Source organism: Excalfactoria chinensis, chromosome Z (assembly GCF_039878825.1).
Source record: "Excalfactoria chinensis isolate bCotChi1 chromosome Z, bCotChi1.hap2, whole genome shotgun sequence".
NCBI classification, from domain to species: Eukaryota; Metazoa; Chordata; class Aves; order Galliformes; family Phasianidae; genus Excalfactoria; species Excalfactoria chinensis.
Genome location: NC_092857.1, coordinates 54,663,876 through 54,682,893, shown reverse-complemented (window position 1 = coordinate 54,682,893; position 19,018 = coordinate 54,663,876). Strand labels below are relative to the sequence as shown.

General features: G+C 43.3%; 1 protein-coding gene across 2 annotated transcripts in view; it reads left to right on the top strand.

Moving 5' to 3' along the window:
- Positions 1-8,082: 8,082 nt before the first annotated feature.
- EDIL3 (EGF like repeats and discoidin domains 3) overlaps positions 8,083-19,018 on the top strand; it is a 262,282-nt gene continuing 251,346 nt past the window's right edge. The window contains exon 1 of one of the 2 annotated variants that reach the window (XM_072359069.1): positions 8,083-8,329. In XM_072359069.1, coding sequence (XP_072215170.1) covers positions 8,263-8,329 — 67 coding nt within the window. In that variant the 5' untranslated portion in view covers positions 8,083-8,262. The remainder of the gene's footprint in view (positions 8,330-19,018) is intronic. The other variant, XM_072359070.1, reaches the window with a different exon arrangement.

Below are 19,018 nucleotides of genomic sequence, written 5' to 3'. Positions count from 1 at the left end.
TGTAGAAATATCCTTTATGTGCAATAAAACTTTTACAGATTGAGAAAAATGGAGGATAGAAACCAGCCTTTAAACAGTTCTCAATTAAGAGACAAAATGCTCAATTACAGATTTTAAACACAGTTTTCAACGTGGCAAACACTACTTGGAAAGCAATTCTGAACATCTAAAAGAAGTAAGTGTAGGAATATATATATAAACCTTGTAAAAAATAGAATATTTTATGTGAGCATCTGTATATTTTAATTAATTTTTTTAGTGGGGGAGTGTTGTTTTTTTTTTTTTTTCTTTTAGGCTTTACATGTAGTACTAGAGGCATTTAGTTAAAATGCCTTATGGTTTTTTGTTGAATAAAATGGTCGATTCCTACCCACTCAGTGACAGTAAAAACTTTTGCACTGTTTGGCCATAGTTAAATACCTTTTTGCTGTCTGAGTTTACCTTTATTTTCACAAGTTGATTTTACTTACTTGTTTATATATGTATTTATTAAGAAAACTGTATGCTAATGGCATAAAACTGTAGTTCAGCAGCTCTTTCTCCAGGCAGCAATGTCCTGCTCTTTAACTCAGAAGAGTTAGCACCATAGCTGGTGCTTTGGGACCTGCACTAATGTCTCTTACTGAGACCCATATCTGGCAGCAATTAATACTACAAATAGGAAAAAATAATTGCATGGTAAGATCTTATTTTGCAATAGAACATTTTATTGTTTACTTGTTCTTTGTCCCATTCACTTTGTTTCTCACCTTGTGTTTTCTACTACAGTCTCTAGGTGAGGGTCCTCCAGAGAATTGCTGTTGTTGCAGTACATTGGCAAAGCCTCTACTATGGTGAAGCTTCAACCTCCAGCCTCGTTGGCTGGAAAATATATTTTGACTGTCAATAAAGACAAGATCAAATGAGACAAAATGAAGCTTTCTCAAAATTATCATGAGGATCAGAGTATACACTGAAAAAGAAGAGTACCCTGAGGAGCAGTAAAGAGTCAAGATATTTAATTGATGTATCGAAAACCTGGATGAAGCAGCTGTATTCCCTGAATTGAAGCGTAAGTACGAATCTCAGCATCTTGAATCAGGCAAGAGTATCTTGTGTCTTCTTCAGATCAGCATGCCCTTTTATAACTTGCATAAAGATGTTTACATGTGATAAATATATATATATATATTTATGTATGTATGTATATGTATATGTTTATATGTATCTTTCAGAAATTTAACAGAATCTAACATATCTACTTCCCTCATCATCTTGTTTTCATGGTGGTTTTTAACAGCTTCTAACACACACCTCCCATCTCTAGGAATTAATTATATATATATAAATATATAATTAAGAATTAAAAACGTATTTTATGGGATAAGGAAAAGACGTTCTGTTTCGAGAGAGGAAAAGTGACTTTGTTAGCTCACTGCAGTGGCACAAAAGTATTTCCCAGATTTCTTACACTGCCAAATTCCAACCTAACCTGCTTACAAAATGTCATGTTGGGCTGCCAGCGTGTGAAAAAATGTGTCAAAAAATCAAAATCAAAAACAAAACAACAACAAAAAAGAAGTTTTGTCTAGTTGTCTTCTTTTTTCACACAAAATCTGTAACTGAAATCTACGTAGACCACGTTGATTTGGAATGCACTGCACTGTGATAGATCAAGTGTCAAAAGCCTCCTGGCTCAAAGAGTATCCTCTTATTTTGAAATTACAAGATCTTTGGCTCAGTTTGCAGCACAGCCTCTGAAATGCAGATGGCACAACTCTATTAAGTACTTTATTGTGATGTAATGGTTCTTCCCCTGGGTTCTGAAATACAGTGTGAACGAGCTACTAAAATTAACTGTGCAATGTAAGTGCTGAAAGTAAGACAAAAGATTTTTTGAAATTATGTCCCCAATCCCTCTCTCTGAATATATATCTGCTTTTAAATACTCATTTATTAGAATGAGCTGCTACAGAACATTTAGGGAAAAACAGCTTCACACAGCATGGTCTTTCTAAGTTGAAAAAATCTTTTGGGGGTGTCTGACAAAATATTTTTAACCAAATCCATTGGCTGTGTTGTACTTGGAATTGTAATGCAAATAAGATGCAGACCTCGATGCAACAGATTAGCTTTGAAAAACTGCAGCTTTGGTATTTACATAGCACTGAAGCAAGAAAAAGCTTGAATATTGTGTTTTTTAAGGTAGGAACTTCTGACTTGCCCCTAAAGCTGTATTTGGGCTCTGTCAACTTCCTTCTCCCACTGCCCTTGAACACTTAGCTACAGAATCATCCAATCCAGCTATCTCTTTTCTTAAGCAGCTGTTCTGAAAGGTCTACATGTAGGACACCAACTAAAAGTTGTCATTAAATGTTATGACTTAGCATTGCCATAGGAGGTAGGACAGACAAGCAGGGCACCACAATCTTCACAATCTTTTACAGTCTTTACAACAGGAGCTAACACTACCCCTGTGGTAGTAAGTGTGCAAGTGGACAGACAGGAATCACACACCAGCGGAGGGAGAGAGATGAGCACCGAAAGGAGGGAGGTGTATGCTCACACAGTATTGTGAGACGTGTTCAATTGAATAGCCTTTATTCTGCTGACTGGTTTCCTCTCAGTACAGAAGCCGGCAGCTGGAAGCAGAATGCATGCCATCAAGAGCGCAGAAATGCTGTCTGAGATGCCAGTCCAGGTCCTCATTACCATAAAAGAATCACAAAATATCAGGGATTGATTGTAAGGGACCGTGGAAAATCCTCTAGTCCAATCCCCTTGCTGGAGCAGGAACACCTAGACTGAGTCACACAGGAATGTGTCCAGGTGGGTTTTGATGTCTCCAAAGAAGACGACCCCACAGCCTCTCTGGGCAGCCTATTCCAGTGTTCTGTCACCCTCACCATGATGGTTTTTTGCATATTTATGTGGAACCTCCTGTGTTCCAGCTTTCATCCATTGCCCCTTGTCCTATTATTCGATGTCAACGAGAAGAGCCTGGCTCCATCCTCATGACACTCACCCTTTACATATTTATAAACATTAATGAGTTATCCCATCATTCTCCTCCAAGCTAAAGAAATCCAGCTCCCTCAGCCTTTCCTTGTAAGAGAGATACTCCACTTCCTTAACAATCTTTGTGGCACTGTGCTAGACCCTGTCCTTCTTGAACTCAGGGGCCCAGAATTGGACACAATATTCCAGATGTGGTCTCACCAGTGCAGAGTATAGGGGAAGAAGAATCTTCTCAATCTGCCAACCACATTCCCTTCTAATACACTTCAGGATGTCATTGGCTTTCTTGGCCACGAAAGAACAGTGCTGGCTCATGATTATCCACCAGGAAAACCAGCTCCCTTTCCCCTACACTGCTCTCTAACATGTCAGTCCCCATCCTACATCCTATTTTGGTACCTGGGGTTGTTCTTGACTAGATGCATTTGCCATTGTTATATTTCATTAAGTTTCTCCCTGCCCAACTCTCCAGCCTGTCTAGGTCTCTGGATGACAGCCCATACTTCTGGCATGTCAGCCACTACTCTTAAAGTGCAATATTTTACACAATATATGCTGAATAAATGGTGTAAGTGACAGAGCATGGGGCAGGTAGCACTATGGACACCATCAGTATTCTGTGTCCCTTCAGGAGCAGTAGATTCCCCCAGTGTTTTAGCACTCACTCAGTGTTGCTGGTTGCTGGCTGCTGGCACTGGTCCCATCAGCAGACCCATTTGCTCCCACATTCAAACACCCACTCTGTGCCAGTAACACCTTTCTGGGTGTATCTCTGTCTTATTATTCCTCCGCAGTGCTGATGTTAAGTGACATTAGCGTTAAATTCACACCTTCCTATGCAGAAAGCAGATGAACCAGGTGGTGTTGGTGATGATGTGTCTGCTGAAGCAGTGAACAGACACATGTGCATTAGCGCTGTGCCTCTACACTTGTCTCACGGCATCTAACATAACCGCTGTTCTCCATTCCCATAAATCTGAATTGCTGTCTGTCTTCCCTTCACAAGCGGGTAGGGAATAATTTCAGCTGAAATTAATTAGCACCAAGTTCCAGAACTCTAGTGGTGTGCAGAAGGGTAATAGACAAAATGTAGGAATGCCTCATTTCAGGGGTTACTCTGGCACCTTAGCCTGTGCACCCATTTCCTCTTTTATGTTCTCATACACATTACATGTTCATGTTATGGGTGGCAAAGGATTCATTTAAAAACATACTCAGACATCTAGCCATTGCATAGGATTCTTAAATCTGTCATCTGCATTCAGAGAAGGCTTATTTTTAAGGTAAAAGAAATGAAATCAAATCCAATTATGGCTCTGGTTTTGCTGTATATTTTCTAAAATGAGAGAAAAAAAAAAAACAAAAAGGAAAATCGATAGAGAAGAGGGAAAGAAAATATATATATATACGCAACTTTTACATTAATTTTGAGATGTTCCCTCTGTTGCACAGGTCCCTTTCTCCCTTTCCTGTGATGCAGCAGTATATAACACGTCTTTTGAACCAGAAATGTTTGAAAGGATCCTGCATGCTTCACACAACAAAAAATCACATTGACTTAACTGGAAACCTTGCATGTTCAAGAAGTAGGGGTTCAATCTCTATTTCAGAAGAGATGAAAGAATCAACTATTTCTTATTTAGAGGCAGGATAATTCCAGCAGTGTTGCAGTGGTGGTGATAGACGGATATATTATTTGTTCTTTTCTCTGAGGCAAATACATGCCAATGACTTGCAAAATCAGAATAGCCATTCACAGCACTTGGTGCATGGCAAATCTCTGATGAACACAGTATTGCCAGAAAACGTTATGGAAAGATCTACTGCTCTACAGCAGTGAGTTTTCATCACCTTAATTACAATCGAGGTGGCAGTACAATCTAAGTCTGTACACCCTGGGCTCTGAGCTTGTCTGATCTCTCACTTTAAGAAGGCTCAAATCTGGCCACTGCTTTGATGGGAGTCTGTGATAAAGCTAATCTCCTAAACAAAGCTGGAACCTAAGATGCCCTAAAGGCATCACAGGGTAATTCAAAGGTTATATTCATGTTTACTTGGTGACTTCTAGAATTTACAAAAGGTTAGCAAATGATAAACTCTTGATCTCTTACCTCTTTACAACTGCAGCACATTCAGGAGTCGCTTGGTTTACCTTCTGTGTAACACGTATTAGACTTTACATCACTGCTACTAAGCCTTCAGTACCATTACATTTCTTATACTAAAAATATGCTCCTTTTGTGCACTGAACTTTGTTGTTGCTTTACTGAAGGCTTTTTATCCAAGCTGAGTGTGGCAAATGAGAGAGCTGCCTAAATTTCTAATGGCTATGATTTTTTGTTTTTACAAGGAGGGATGGGAAATACTGGGGGGGGGGGGGAGGAAGAAAAATAAAAAGGATGAAAAATAAGATAATAATGAAAGAAAAGAGACAGCCAATGGGAAGGTTACTGGTTGTGTGTCAGCTCTGCAGCTCTGCCCAGGGACAAGGAAGCCAACAAAGTTGTGTTTTCCATTCGTAAAGGTGTGCTCAACAAACAACACAAAGCCACCATTTCTGAGCAGCAGTCATAGAGGAGCACCACACCAACCTGCCCTCCAACCAGGTCGGTTCATGATGGTCACTCAAGGCAGTTGCAGAGACCTCAAGCACAGTGCTGGTGATGGAGAACAGGGATGTGTTACACTGCTTAATAACAGCACAGCATCTCGGGGTAAAACTCTCATTACCGCAGTGAAAAGGTTTGGCTTTCACATGTTGGAAAATCTGAATTAAGAAGATCTACTGCAAATAGTCACTGTACTTGAGTCAGGAGGAGGGATCAGCCTGTACGTCAGAGCCCCTCACTGTACTCAGCTGAGCCTTGCATTACCCTGTGCTCAGAACTGGGCTGGAGTGAAAGTGCTGCATGCAGGGGAGCTCCTGCAGCATCCCCGAGTTGGGATCCCTCCTGAAAAACAGAACACAGTGCAGCAAGCAGCAGAGCAGCAGCCTTTGGGGGGAGCCAGGCTGCAAAGGGCAGCCATGAGAGTGGTCCAGTAGTCTGAAGAGAGGGGACAGAGAGATGCTGCTGAATGAAACTTATTCAGAATCTGAAAACAAAAAGGCATTGCACTTTAGGTGGGAACCAAACATAAAAGCCTTTTGTTGTTCCATAGCTTTTGGCTGAATAAACAATGCCTTGCTTTGAAGAAACTGTTTCTGTGTCATTTTAGTCAGCTGGTAGTCACAGGCTCTCTGCAGAAAAAGGCTTCCCAGTACCAAATGTAGTTAGGCCTTTTAGATTTATCCTAATTGGGGAAGCAAAGGGGGCTGCATCATGGGATTACTCCCATAAGAAAAATAATAAATAATAAAAAAGGCAATGCCAGCCACTTGGGGGTGCAGGCATGCTGGGCTGCCACAGCAGCTAGAGCGCAGCTTGGCTTGTATTATGACAGCTGGGTTCTTGGTTGTAAAACAGAGATAAGCTGTAAAATTAGCACCGTTGTGGAGAAATGATGCATTAATATCAGAAGCTTTGTGAAGGCTTCCTAAACATTCCCTGTCTCCGCTCTGATAGAAAAGCAGCTCTCCAGGAGGAAAATAGGTATTTTTGTGTTGGTTTTCTTTTTTTTTCTTTTTTCTTTTTTTTTTTTTTCCCAGACAGGAGTTCTTCAGAGAGGTCTCTGGCAAGGACACTGACTCACACTGCAGTCACTTAAGTGGATGCAACCTCAGGGCACAAAGAGGTATGTGCGGCACATGCACAGAAGACACAGGAAAAGTTCTGGTGAATGCTACCAGCTATTGTCTGTCCAGAGATAGGCTGGAAGAAAGCCTGTGCTAATACCTCCACTACTGAGGGCTTCAATAGTGGAAGGAGTGTTTTTTTCTGCTTTATCTGCCCTAACCTGCTGGGTACTTCTGCAGTGCACCACGGAACCTCACACCTTCGTGCTGGGTGAAGTGGGTGTCTGCGTGCACCCGTGCCCTGCGAGCAAGCAGAAAATGCTCCAGGATCCAGAGTGCGAAGTGCCCTTTGTCAAAGTGTGTTATTTCTAGTAATTCCATCGCTTAACCAACACACACACACACATAACCTGATCTTTGTAATTCTGTCCTGACGCTGCGGTGTGTAGGAACTGAAATACCTCCAGTGTCAGAGAAAAATGCATTTAATTGCAGGCGCAGAAGTAAAAACAGAGCTTTAGGGAAGAGCTGTCACCCTGCCACTTACCGGCACTTAGACGCAGACAAAGGGCTTGTAAGGAAGAGAAGTTGGAAGCTGCTGTGCGATGGTAGCCACCCGGCGAGATGACTTAGCGGGTCGTTCTGCGGGGTCTCCTTGTCATAAGCATCAGGTTGATGCTGTCAAGTGCATTCTTCTCACTCAGCAACTACATTAACATTTAATTCAATAGTAACGTGGGCTCTTTCACTAGAGGTGATGCAAAATACAAATATAAAATCTGTGCAGAGCCTTTTGTCTCCCACTGGACTATCAGTGCTTACTTGACTTTTCTAGCTCTATCTTCTACCTTGTACGGGTCAGGCAGGAAAAGCAGCACCCATGCTGCAGGCAGTGGTCCCACACAGGACCTTTGCCGTCTCCATCCTCTACGTGTTGGTGAATTCACCACCTTCTGGTACCCTGCGGGGATTGCTGTACGGGTAGGCTGACACCCGGCCTGCGGCATGGGGAGGAATGAAGAACGTTGATTTCGGATGAAACTCCCTTTCACTACAGAAAGGGGTGGAAGGCAGGACCTTCACCTTCCCCTGGGCGCCTCCGGCAGCGAGACTTCCGCGGGAAGAGGGCCATCAACACAAGACCAAACAGCAGCAACAAAACGCGGACCCCTGACCCCAACCACACCAAACTTCGCTCATTCTCCGACGAGATCCCGGGGCACCGCGCTGCCAGCCACGGCGGGGGCGGAGCAGGTGTCGGGGCGCGGCTGGCAGCACCGCCCGCCGCCGGCACCGCCCCTCGGGAGCCGCTCGGAGCGGGCAGAGCGGCGGGACGGAGGCGGGTGTGCGGGCCGGGCTGGAGGCGCGGCGGCGGCACCTGGCGGGCGCGGCGGGGCAGCCTGCTCGTTGCTGGTAGGGCGGCGGCAGCGGGAGCAGCTCTCGGCCCGTGGCCGCGCCGGGAGGGACCAGCCTCGCCTCTCGCATCTCGAGGAGGAGGAGGAGGCGGAGGAGGAGGAGAAGAAGGAGGAGGAGGAGGCTCTGCTGCTGCCTTTCCGTCGGTAGTAGCGGCGCGGCCGCGGGAGAAGAGGACGATGAGCCGCGCGGTGCTGGCCTGGCTGGTGCTCTGCGGGAGCCTGACGGCGCCGCGCCTCGCCCGAGGTGAGCGGCGGGGACGGGGACGGGTCGGGTCGCGGCTCTCCCGAAGTCGGAGCCCAAGTGCTCGCGGTCCGGGGGCGGGTCGCGGGGTGCCTCCGCCGCGGCTTCCCTTTTACTGCCATTTACAGATAAAATACTTCCCCGCGTTCCAAATAGTCGACAAGCGAGCTCTCCTCCGGCACGTTCTGCTTAGAAACTATGCGTAATTGCTGCGTGGGGGAAGAGCCGCCGTGAGAGATTAATCCAGATGAGCTGCTGAGAAGGTTTGATAACACCCGCAGAGCTGTCCACATCTCTTTTTCTTGCCTCTCCGCCCCAGCCATCGGGCTGGGAGCAGCGTACCCAGCGCAGCGCGGAGCAGTTCGCGGGCACGTCCGGGGGTACGGCATCGCGGGAGCGATGAACAGCGCTCGGCAGGCGACCCGCCTCTCCTTAACTAGGGCATCTCCAGCCGGAGCACCAGCGGCGCCGTCTCTTGTACCTCCTCCGCCGGGGAGGGGGAAAAAAAAAAACAAAAGTCCAAAAAAGCCAACTTTAGAGGTTTTCCAGTTCTCTTTATTATTACTGGAAGTAACCACTGGTGGTTACGTGGGTTTTCCGTTTTCATATATTAAAACAAAAACACAAAAGTTGCCGGAGCTCAGCTAGCAGCGGCGTGGGGCAGGGTGGGAGGCGGACGGGAGCTGCGGCCGGCACTGGGCACCCCTCTCCCCGCGACAAGAAGCCCTCCGTGCTCCCCCACGTGCCTCGGCGGCGATAAGGGAACCCGCCGAGAGGCAGGGACTCACCCTCTTTGTGGGGCTGTTTCTGTCAATCCGAGCGCTGAGCTCTGGGGAAGGCAAACAGACCTCGGGGGGCTGAAGACCTTTGTGTCGTCCCGGTTGTGCCTTCCCTAAGCTTAATAGAACAAGTGTTATCCTAATGAGTAGCATGATGTTTTCACTGACTTGGACCTGTTCTCGCCGCTGTTCGCAGTGTTTTGGTTTTTTTTGTTCGGTGTTCTGTTTTTTGTTCTTTTAAATGAAGCCTATGTATCAGTAAAATTGAATATTTTATTAGATCCTAAATTATTCAGCACGGTAGCTTCTCAAAATCCAATAACATTCACGCAGTTGCAGTGAGCATGCGATGGCTTATGCAATATGTCCTTGTACCTGCCGTTTGTGCCTAAAATCTTTTAAGCACAAAGTATAGACGTGCCGTAAATACTTTGCGTTGGGCTTCTGTAGGACTGAGATGTCTTCTCATTTAAGGCTGTGATCTGGCAGTGTTTTTAGGCAACTTCAGAACAGGGAGAACTGAATAGATCTCCTAGAGATGAGAAATAGGAAGAAAGAATCCATTTGTTCTGCAATTGCTTAACCATAATTGTTCAGCTAAAGGTTTGTCCTTGGCTTTTAAAATGGAACAGAAGAAAATCATAGACTTTTTTTTTTTCTTTTTTCTTTTTTTCCTTTTTTTTTAAGCTGCAGCAGAATAAAATACTGCTTGACGTGTCTGACATAGTGGGCTAATTTTGCTCGCTGTTATAACTTTTAATAGATCTTCTCAAGTTATGGTAAGTATAGTAAGTAACAAACTGTTTGGAGAGCAGTTTATGAACAGCACAAAACTTTCTGTGCATCCTTTGAGTACGAGTTTATTTGGATAATAAAGTAGAATGAACATATCATGAACACCTCTGGTAAAATCATCCCTGCCTTGGCCAGTTATCCCCTGCTTTCTTTGAGGGATAAACTCTAGCTGCAGATCAAAGTTAGGTCACATAGTTCATTGCTGTCCAATGTTTCAAGTCTACTGCCAGATGAAAAATACAAACTGAGTGCTTAGTGGAGCACTGAAAAGTAGTGATGATGGTCGACTTCCTGTTGATACATAACATCTTAAATACGTTTCTTGCTTTTGGTGTTTGGAATATGCACACAGTGTTTCAGCAAGTCACTTTGATAAAGAGGGAAAGCAGAACTGGGAGAGGGGCAGGTGATGAGTCTTTCAGTGAAGATGGGGATTTTCTTCTTCTTTGTGACTGGGCTGATAAATCGGGAATCTCATGCGCTGTAACAGGAACCTGTTCTTCAGAGATGTGTTTATGCTCATGCGTACAATGAAACAAGATTTCAAGGGTTCTATCACTTCTACTCCACAGCTTGCAAGGAAGATGTCAGTGCATTTTTAACAAGGGGTGTCTTTTTATATTCAGTTCCAAACAGCTGTGAAGGTTTACATTCACTTTGGTTGCTGTTCCTTAGTCAGATCACAGCAAGAGCAAATCCGATGTTTTGCTGTGCAGTGGACAGGCAGTCACTACAAGAGTGACTGCAGAGTCTACAAGAGATGATTTCAGATGGAAGAGATCCAATGTTCTAAGCTACAGAAGTTCGTTAGTCCCAGCATGTATATTTTTGGACAAATATGCACAACACTGCCTATAAGTTTCAGAACAGTGAGTGAGGATTGGGATCAAATGGAAGGAAAACGTAATTTAGAACTGATGGCTATCTTAGTTCCCAGATTTACGTCATGGAATGGGGTGAGCTGACCAGCAACGGTGATGGTGTTGTGAGCAAATCTGTATATTCCAAGCCTGTGCACTATATGCATTTGCAAAGGGATCTTCTGAAGCTTTGCCATTTGAGTTGTCTTTATCACAGAGCTGATCCTTAAATTGCATTGTGTATTTTCACTTTGGTTGACGTGGAGTTTGTGTGTGCTTTGCTTAGAAATGACACTGGTGTTCCCAAAACCAAGCAGATCCCATTCTGCTTTAATTTGCAACTGTGTTCTGTGAGACTGAGATAAAATATTTCTGAACTTTCAAGGAACTATTCCAGAGATGTTGCTTTTTCTCTTTTACAGTGGGAACCTTTACTCCCTCTGAGGCTTAAAAGTGTGTGTATAGCCTCTTTCTGTGGCTGGAATGAGCTGCAGTGAGTAAAGTTGCAGAGAAACACGAGAGATAAACTGTAGGTTTGTTCCATGTAGCTATACCAAAGGACTGAAAAGGTGTCAAACACTATTAAAGGCCAACATTCCTGTTTTACTGAACACCTTTGGCTCCTTGGGCAGCATCTACATCTGTACAGACTGCTGACAGTGTGACCCTGCATAATGATTTCCACTGTTCTTTTAACAAATTACATTTGTATTCAAATTGATTTTCCATGACTGCTCATATAGCCTCCAGAAAGCATCTACAGCAGATACGCTTCTGCATCCAGTGCGTGTCTGGTCAACCCAGGACAGAATTTGATGTTGAGCCATTCTATCTTATAACTAGAATTAATAGTCCCACTGGTATTAGTTGTTTGTCTGTGTGTGTGTGTGTGTGTTTTGTGTTTTTTTTTTCCTTTTTTTTAAGTATCCAACTTTGTCTTTCTCTGCCCTACTTACATCCTTTATGTTGTTTTTCAGAGGATGTATTTTATACAAAGCTGTGTTTCAATGATAGCGTAGTGAAAAGGATCACTGTATTATCTTCCTTCCCTCCCCCAATTTTCCCATTACCATCCAGCTGAAAATCAAGGCAATGATCCACTTTGGAAGTTATTTCAGAAGACAAAAGCTCTGCATTAGGAGGCTGGTTTTTATGCTTTGAGCTAGCTATTTGTACAGCACTTATCCATACAGTAGTGTTGATGTACTTGCAGACGGATAGATATCCCATCAGTGTAAGTAAAGGCAATGGAACCTTACCCTGAAAAAGTGATGTTTGGGGGACTGTAAGAGTCAGAGTGAGTCTGTATCAGTCTAATCTCATCGCAGTCACTGTGTTACTGTTTTCTCTATTTTTTATTAAAATATACTTATTTACTTCAGGCTTACGTGAGGTCCAGGGCAAGGAGTGTATCTAAAATCTTAGAGGATGATCTGCATTGTGTTACAAATGATGTTTGGGAACCTTGAGGCTGTGCTGCCTCAAGCAAGGAGTATGGGCTGAGCATCAGAACAACATTAATTTCTTTCAACTTTTTAAGAAATGTTCTCACTCTGAGAACGTATGTTTAATTTGTATTAGTCAAATGACACATTAGGAACCGAAGGATACGATAAGGAGATGCAAAACTAAATTAGGATTCTAAGTACCTTAAGATTTACAAACTTAAAAAACCCTGGAAATTGCTGTGATATAATGGAGCAGCTGCACACATTTTTCATATAAAGGGTGTGAAGCGAGGATGTAAGAAGAAAGCCAATGAGAGTGTAAGTTCAGTGCACTGTGTCAGTGGTAATGGCTCTATGTTTCCTTTTTGTTTTATTAATCAGCAAGCTGTGTTATTTTCCATCACAGTGGGAGTGTTCTATTTTAAGTTTAAAAAACCTGAGAAGTGAAATAGACCGTGATTTGCTGGTCTGAGCAGCAGGCACGGGGAGATTGCTTTCCTTGCTCAGAGCCGGGGCAGGGGCATTGCAGTCCAAGTGCGAAGGCAAAGGTGTGAGCAAAAGGTGTGGTCAAGCATGGGTCTGGGTCAGCTTTGAAGTGTTTCCGACTGTGGATTTATATCCAAGTCCCAGTTTAGTTTTTGCACAGCCGGTCTCTCTCAGCCTTCCCTTCCTGCTGCTATTGTAACTCTTTATTTATTTATTTTGTAATTGTTTTCAGCATTAAAGAACAGAAGGTATATTTGCATAGCCAGACCACAGCCCTGCTGTAAGGAAAAAAAACCTAAGTTTAGGCCTATATGACTTCTTTGCCTTTTGAGTATCTTTGGTTATCCTCTGAGCAGTAACTTTTTGACAGAGCCGGAAAAAAAAAGTAGAAAAAGACGATTGCTTTGCCAGTTTTTATCTGCAGTAATTTTATTTGCCATGCTGCTGTGGAGGGAGGCTGACAGAATTTTTGTAAAAACTACTTTTTTCCTATCATTGTCAAGATGCTGCGTCAACCTGTATAATTATGGAGAGCTGTGACAGCAGTGCGTAAATAACAGTAATTTCTGCCCTGTGATTACTCACGTCTGTAGGTTTCTACAATAGTGAAGGTACAACAGACAATTTAGGAAATACTTTTGGGTAAGTCTTATATGTGTGGCATGTGTGAAAAACAGAAAACAGAGGAGGGTTGATTTGTTTTATCTTTAACATTTACATCTTCATGTCCGTATCCTGCGTGTGCACAGCAGCCTCTATCCTTGTTGGATATCACTGCATGCAAGCATTCCCTTTAATCCAGGCTTGCTCTATGATTATTCTCTATTACAGTCCCATAGGCCGTACCACTTTAATCTGTTTGCCAGTTTTCATTTTTCTAGCTAAGTATTATGTTTTCAGACAGTAGCATGGGCTTTGAGCCTCTTTTTTTTCCTTATCCGTACCCTTTGCAGCTTAGGTTTTTGAAACAGAGATGGAGAAAATGCCATTTGCTCTGTAACTTGTCATGTTCCTTACCTCTGTGAAGGACTGCACAGGACTGCCTTACAAGGGCTTTTGTAGGTTAAGAAAAGATCTAGTAGCTGATTGCTCTCTGTTGCTGTTCCATAACTATTTAAAAACCTCTGTTTGAACAGTTTTAAGGAAAAATTAGACTGATAGGGTGAATGGCTTACCGTGTGGATGAGGAAACCCTGTGCTACTCTCGTGGAAAGTAGCTAAAATGATGCAGTAGTTCTCTGCTGTTGATGCTATTGTCTAATTTCTTAGATGTTTCTTTTACGGTTTACCTTCTGACCTCATCTAAAATGATGCATTGGCTGTAAGTCCTCCTTCAGGATAGAGATCAGCCTCTTTAATAACAACTTTAATTTCCCTAGGCGTGATCAAGCCCATCCTGTTCTAACCTCTTGATTTTCTTCACCAGGACTCTCTTTAATCTGGAGTACCCGTGCAGCTGCATGTTTTCTTTCAGAAGTGCAGTGTCTTCATGCCCTGAAACTTAATGCATATGCTCTGTGGTCCCTGTAAATGGCAGTTCTTGTTTCTCCTTTTACTTAAATCCTCCCAGAAGGGTGGATATTGTTCACAAATTCAGCCTGCTACTGAAGCCATGGTGAACAGCCAGAGATCAGCCGAAAGAAAAAATGGAATAAAGGTAATTGAAGTAACGTTAGGCACAGCCAGGAGTATATCAGGCTCAGAGGTGCTGCGTTGCTGGTGAAATCTGCTTGGTGAAGAAATCAAAGAAACGTTCTGAGCCAGAACTCTGAAATCTCCTGAGTAAAGATCTGCTCGTTGCTGTTTACCACCGATGTTTCCCTAATTTCAGCACTGGCGGTGGTCTTATGCAGAGCAACAGTGCAGCTTTTTGGGTGACTTATGGCAGGGTCAGCCAAAAGTGCAGGAGTTACTGGTGCAAGGAGAGCAATGGGAAGAGGGAGGGAGGAGCGAGTGGTACAGTGCTGTTGGACGGTGGCTGTGCCCTCACAAGGTTTTTACAAGAGAAAACTACAGATGCTTTTCTCAGTGGCAGCTTTGATATTTTTTCACAAAAAACGCATTTCTGAACTTACCCTCGAGTCCATTTTTCTGTACCAAGCAGGTGAATTTAAACCACTATGAGAACTTAAACAAGATCACGTGTTCCTGTACCGTAGGTGTAAAATGCTGCACTCCTTCCTGCCCATGTGTATAGGGACTGCTCTGAAAGTAATGCATCTTATTTTATGATGTTGTCCCATGGTGTCAGAGGTGGAGGCTGGTGGTATGACAGTAGAAGTTCAACCTTCCCACCAATATTCTGTTACATGTTATTAGATAGCAGAGGGACAGTCTGACAGAATGGCTTCTGGCATGCGTGTGAGGCAAAGATGTGTCATTGGATTCCTCCATGTGGAAAAAAATTACGCTCATTGACATTCATCTACGCTTGCTTGAACATTTGTGGAGACAAACCAGTGGCTGTGAACACTGTGAGGCAGTGGATGGTGCATTTTGGCTGTGGTGGAAGCAAAGGGAAAGACAAGCCACATTCCAGGTGCCCATGCAGAGTTGTCATACCACAAAATGAAGAACATCTTGTTCAGCTCTTCCATGTGGACTGGTGAATTACGACTAGGGAACTGTGTATGTATGGAGATGAATATTGGCTTCATTGTGTTGGAAGTGATGGTGGCAACACTGGAACACTGTTTGTGTCAGGTAGGTCCCGTGAGTGATCACACATGAACAGAAAGAACACTGCAGGCAAGTTTGGCAGGACCTATTGAACCAATACAAAGCTGAAGGTGACAGTATCCTGCATCGCATCATTCTTTACTGGTGATGAGACGTGGAGCCAAAACAACACCGTGAAGTGGTGACATGTGAATTCCCCATTGAAGATAAATTTAATGATGCAGCCCTGAGTGGGTAAAGTGAAGTGCAGGGTTCTGGGGTAGGGATAGGATGATCCTTCTGGATTTCCTGGAACCTGGACAAACTATCAACTCTGACCACTACATTGTGATGCTGATTAAAATGAGGCCTCAAAATTCTGGAGTCCGACTAGAGAAGAAGACAAAGTTTCTTTGGCAACATGATAACACCAGGCCCCATACCGGTGTGAAGGCTGTGGAGCATGTTGCCTGTATTGGCTGGACTGTCCTACTCACCCACTGTACAGCTCAGATTTGGCACCTCCTTCCATCTGTCTAGGCTGATGAAAGATGAACTGCATGGCCAACATTTTCCTATTGAAGACGCCATCAAAGGTCACCCCCACTGGTGCAGATTTTAACAGGGATGGCATGCAGACTCTTATTCATAGTGGTGAAAATGGTGATGACTGTGTTGAAAAATAGTGTTTTGTAGCTGAAAATTTACTCTATCAAGTGGTGCTGTTCTGCTCTCTGTATCTGTTGTAGTTGCCTGAAAATAGGAGGCATTACATTTGGAGCAACCGATGCATCCTCTACTGTTGAGACCAGGTATAAAAATCAGACCTATGAGTACTCTTTGTGAGTAGTCCCTGTGTTTCTGTCTGTGTGCTTGTACTGAATTCTTGTGGCTGTAGGCAAAGGAGCAAATTCTGTGTTTCTCCCGCACCTCCTGGTCCAAAGCATCTGCCTGCTACCTCACTGTCCTGGGGCCAATTATGTGCCAATTAACAAAAATGTCCCTGGTAGGTTATTTGATGAGGACAGATTACAGTGTTTTTCTTTCCTAATTATTTTACACCAAATATTTAGTTTATGGATAAAGATCGCTCCCTGGCCACAGGCAGCAGGCAGGACGAGATGCCTTCCTGACAAATTCTCCCCTTGTTCCTAATTGATTTAAAGCTGCTGGTGAGCAGATGTGGCTCTGGCTTCTCTGTTCAGCTGAAGGCTGAGCATGGAGAGAGAAGCAACCAAGATGAGTAAAACCACAACATGCTTCAGTTACTCTTAAGAAACTCTTCAAAATGTTGACCTAGAGTATTTTGGTTATTTGTTTAGCTAGCAGTTCTTGTGCGTGCATGCTGAGTTTGGAGCACCTTGACCAGAGAGCTGTGGGTTCCCCATCCCTGGAGGCCCTCAGGGCCAGGTTGGGTGGGGCCCTGGGCAGCTTCATCTGGTGGAAGGCAGCCCTGCCCTTGGAGCTGATGATCTTCAAGATCCCTTCCAATTCACAACACTCTATGATTCTATGGCTCTGTGAGTTATTCAGTGAGTGTGTTACTTGATGAGGTACCCTGGTTTCATGAGGCAGCATCCTCTGTGTCAGGCTCACACCAGCTGTGGAGGAGCCATGTCTCTTCCTGGGGTTCTGCTAGACAAGTTTTGATTTATTTTTAATGCGTTCCCAATGGAAAGCAATCTGCAATGAAAAATAGACCCACTGCTTTCTTTTCAAACAGTGAATTGTGTTCATGGCATTACCCTTGAAGAAAAAAATCTGGGTGAAATTTTAAATCCCCACTGAGTGTTTACTTCTGAGGCAAAGAAGGGGAGGAGGGACATCCCAAATATGTGCTCCAAGTTAACTGGAATAAAGATCACTCAGATTTAATGATTGGTCATTTTTCTGTACTGGGTTTTTCTTCTAAAGGAGCACCATTTTCTGATCTGAAGAACTGTAACAAGAAACATGGGAAGTTTCCTTCTTTCATGCTTTTGGAGATTTGGGAAGGTATTCTTTCACCCAGTAAACCCTGGAAAAATTCTAGTCTGGTGGATATTGCTGCTTCTTATGATAGTGCCTTCCATAGCAATCTTTTGTCTCACGTTACACCCAGCTTTCATTTTTTTCCCTTGTCTGTTGAAGTGTGCACCTTCCATATGACACAAAGAACGTCCCCATAGTCTGAAAACAAAGTTCAGGGCGTCATATGGGAAGGTGTCTATCACAAAGGGAAACAAAGAGATTTGGTAACGTAAATCTGCTAAGAGCCAGTCCTCTGTAGAGTAAACTCTTGCACTGCAAGCACTGCAGCTGCTTGCACGTGGATTTTAGTGCGTGTGTATGTGAGGTGTTTGCGTGCTGGTGATATTTACCCAGAGTCTTGCAGGGATTTCACAAACAGGTAATCTTCTCAAATTGCTGTTTCAGGAGAACTCTCAGCTGGTGTTATTCCATGTTCCTGCTTTATTACTGCATATGCAGAAGATTCTCATTTCTTTCTCATTTTCGAAATGAGGTGTTACAAGCTTTTAAAATTCAAATTGCAAATGCATATTCTGTTTACAGCGTGGTACATGTATTTTGTAACAGTTGGAATAATTTTTAAAAGCCTCTGATATAGGATCTCAGAACAGATTTTCTGTAGAAAAAAGCAGCTTCAGACCAAGAGTAGTTTTGTTCTGCCCATTTTCCTGTTAAGATATGGCAGTAAAATTACTGAAGATTTTAGACATATTACATCTGTTCTTTGAAAGAGAACAGCATAAAAGACATAAAATTACTGTTCTAGTAGATTATAAGCTATAGTGTATATCTGCTGAAATTGACTTTACAGGAGATGCTTTTTCTAAAGCGACACAGTTTAAAAATAAAATACTAACTTGTTCTGGATTGTACTTTCCCTGAACGATGCAGTAATGCTGCATCATCCTGTTCTTCAGCCTCATAGGCAGTGCCTGGGTGCTGGGCTCTGAGGAGCAGCTCCAAGGCCACAGAGAGATACGAGCACTGATAATTGACCAGTGGATGGGTTGAAATACTTGTGTGCATGGCCCTTCCTATTGCAGATTGGGAGGAAAGGAAAAGTATTTGCTCTTGACTCTCTTTAAGGCATAGTACAGCCTTTATTTTTCTGTTGAATGTGAGGACATGGAAGAAATTGTCTGTATGGAATTTGCGGTGTTGTTCTTGGAGCTGCGTAGTTGTGCTGATGTGGTCCTGTCAGAGCTGATGGGTGATCAGCCTGTCTTAAGTGGTGTGAATTGTAAATGAATGTCTTGCAGGGGGGGATGGAGCATTACTGCATGACCATGCTGTTCTTGTGGCAGCTTTTGGTTCATTCTAAAATTATCCGTAAGCACCACCATATGACAGATCTTTATACAGTATTTATGTTCTGCAGTATTTACCAAATTGTCGATAATGGTGACAGTTGTTAAGAAAAAAATACCTCCTGCGTTCAGTGTAGCCAGCTCAGGCTTCCAAACGTTTTCTGGGAGCATTTCCCTGCATAAGAAATCACTATATTTATCCTTGGTATCTGTATAGTGACCTAGTTTATTTATCATTAACTGCTCTGAATTTTTAGGCTGCCTGTGCTGTTGTCTGGAAGAGCAAAAAGATTTTTATTTATTTATTTGTTTATTTTTGTGAGAAGAGGTGCAGTTCTCTTTTGTTTGC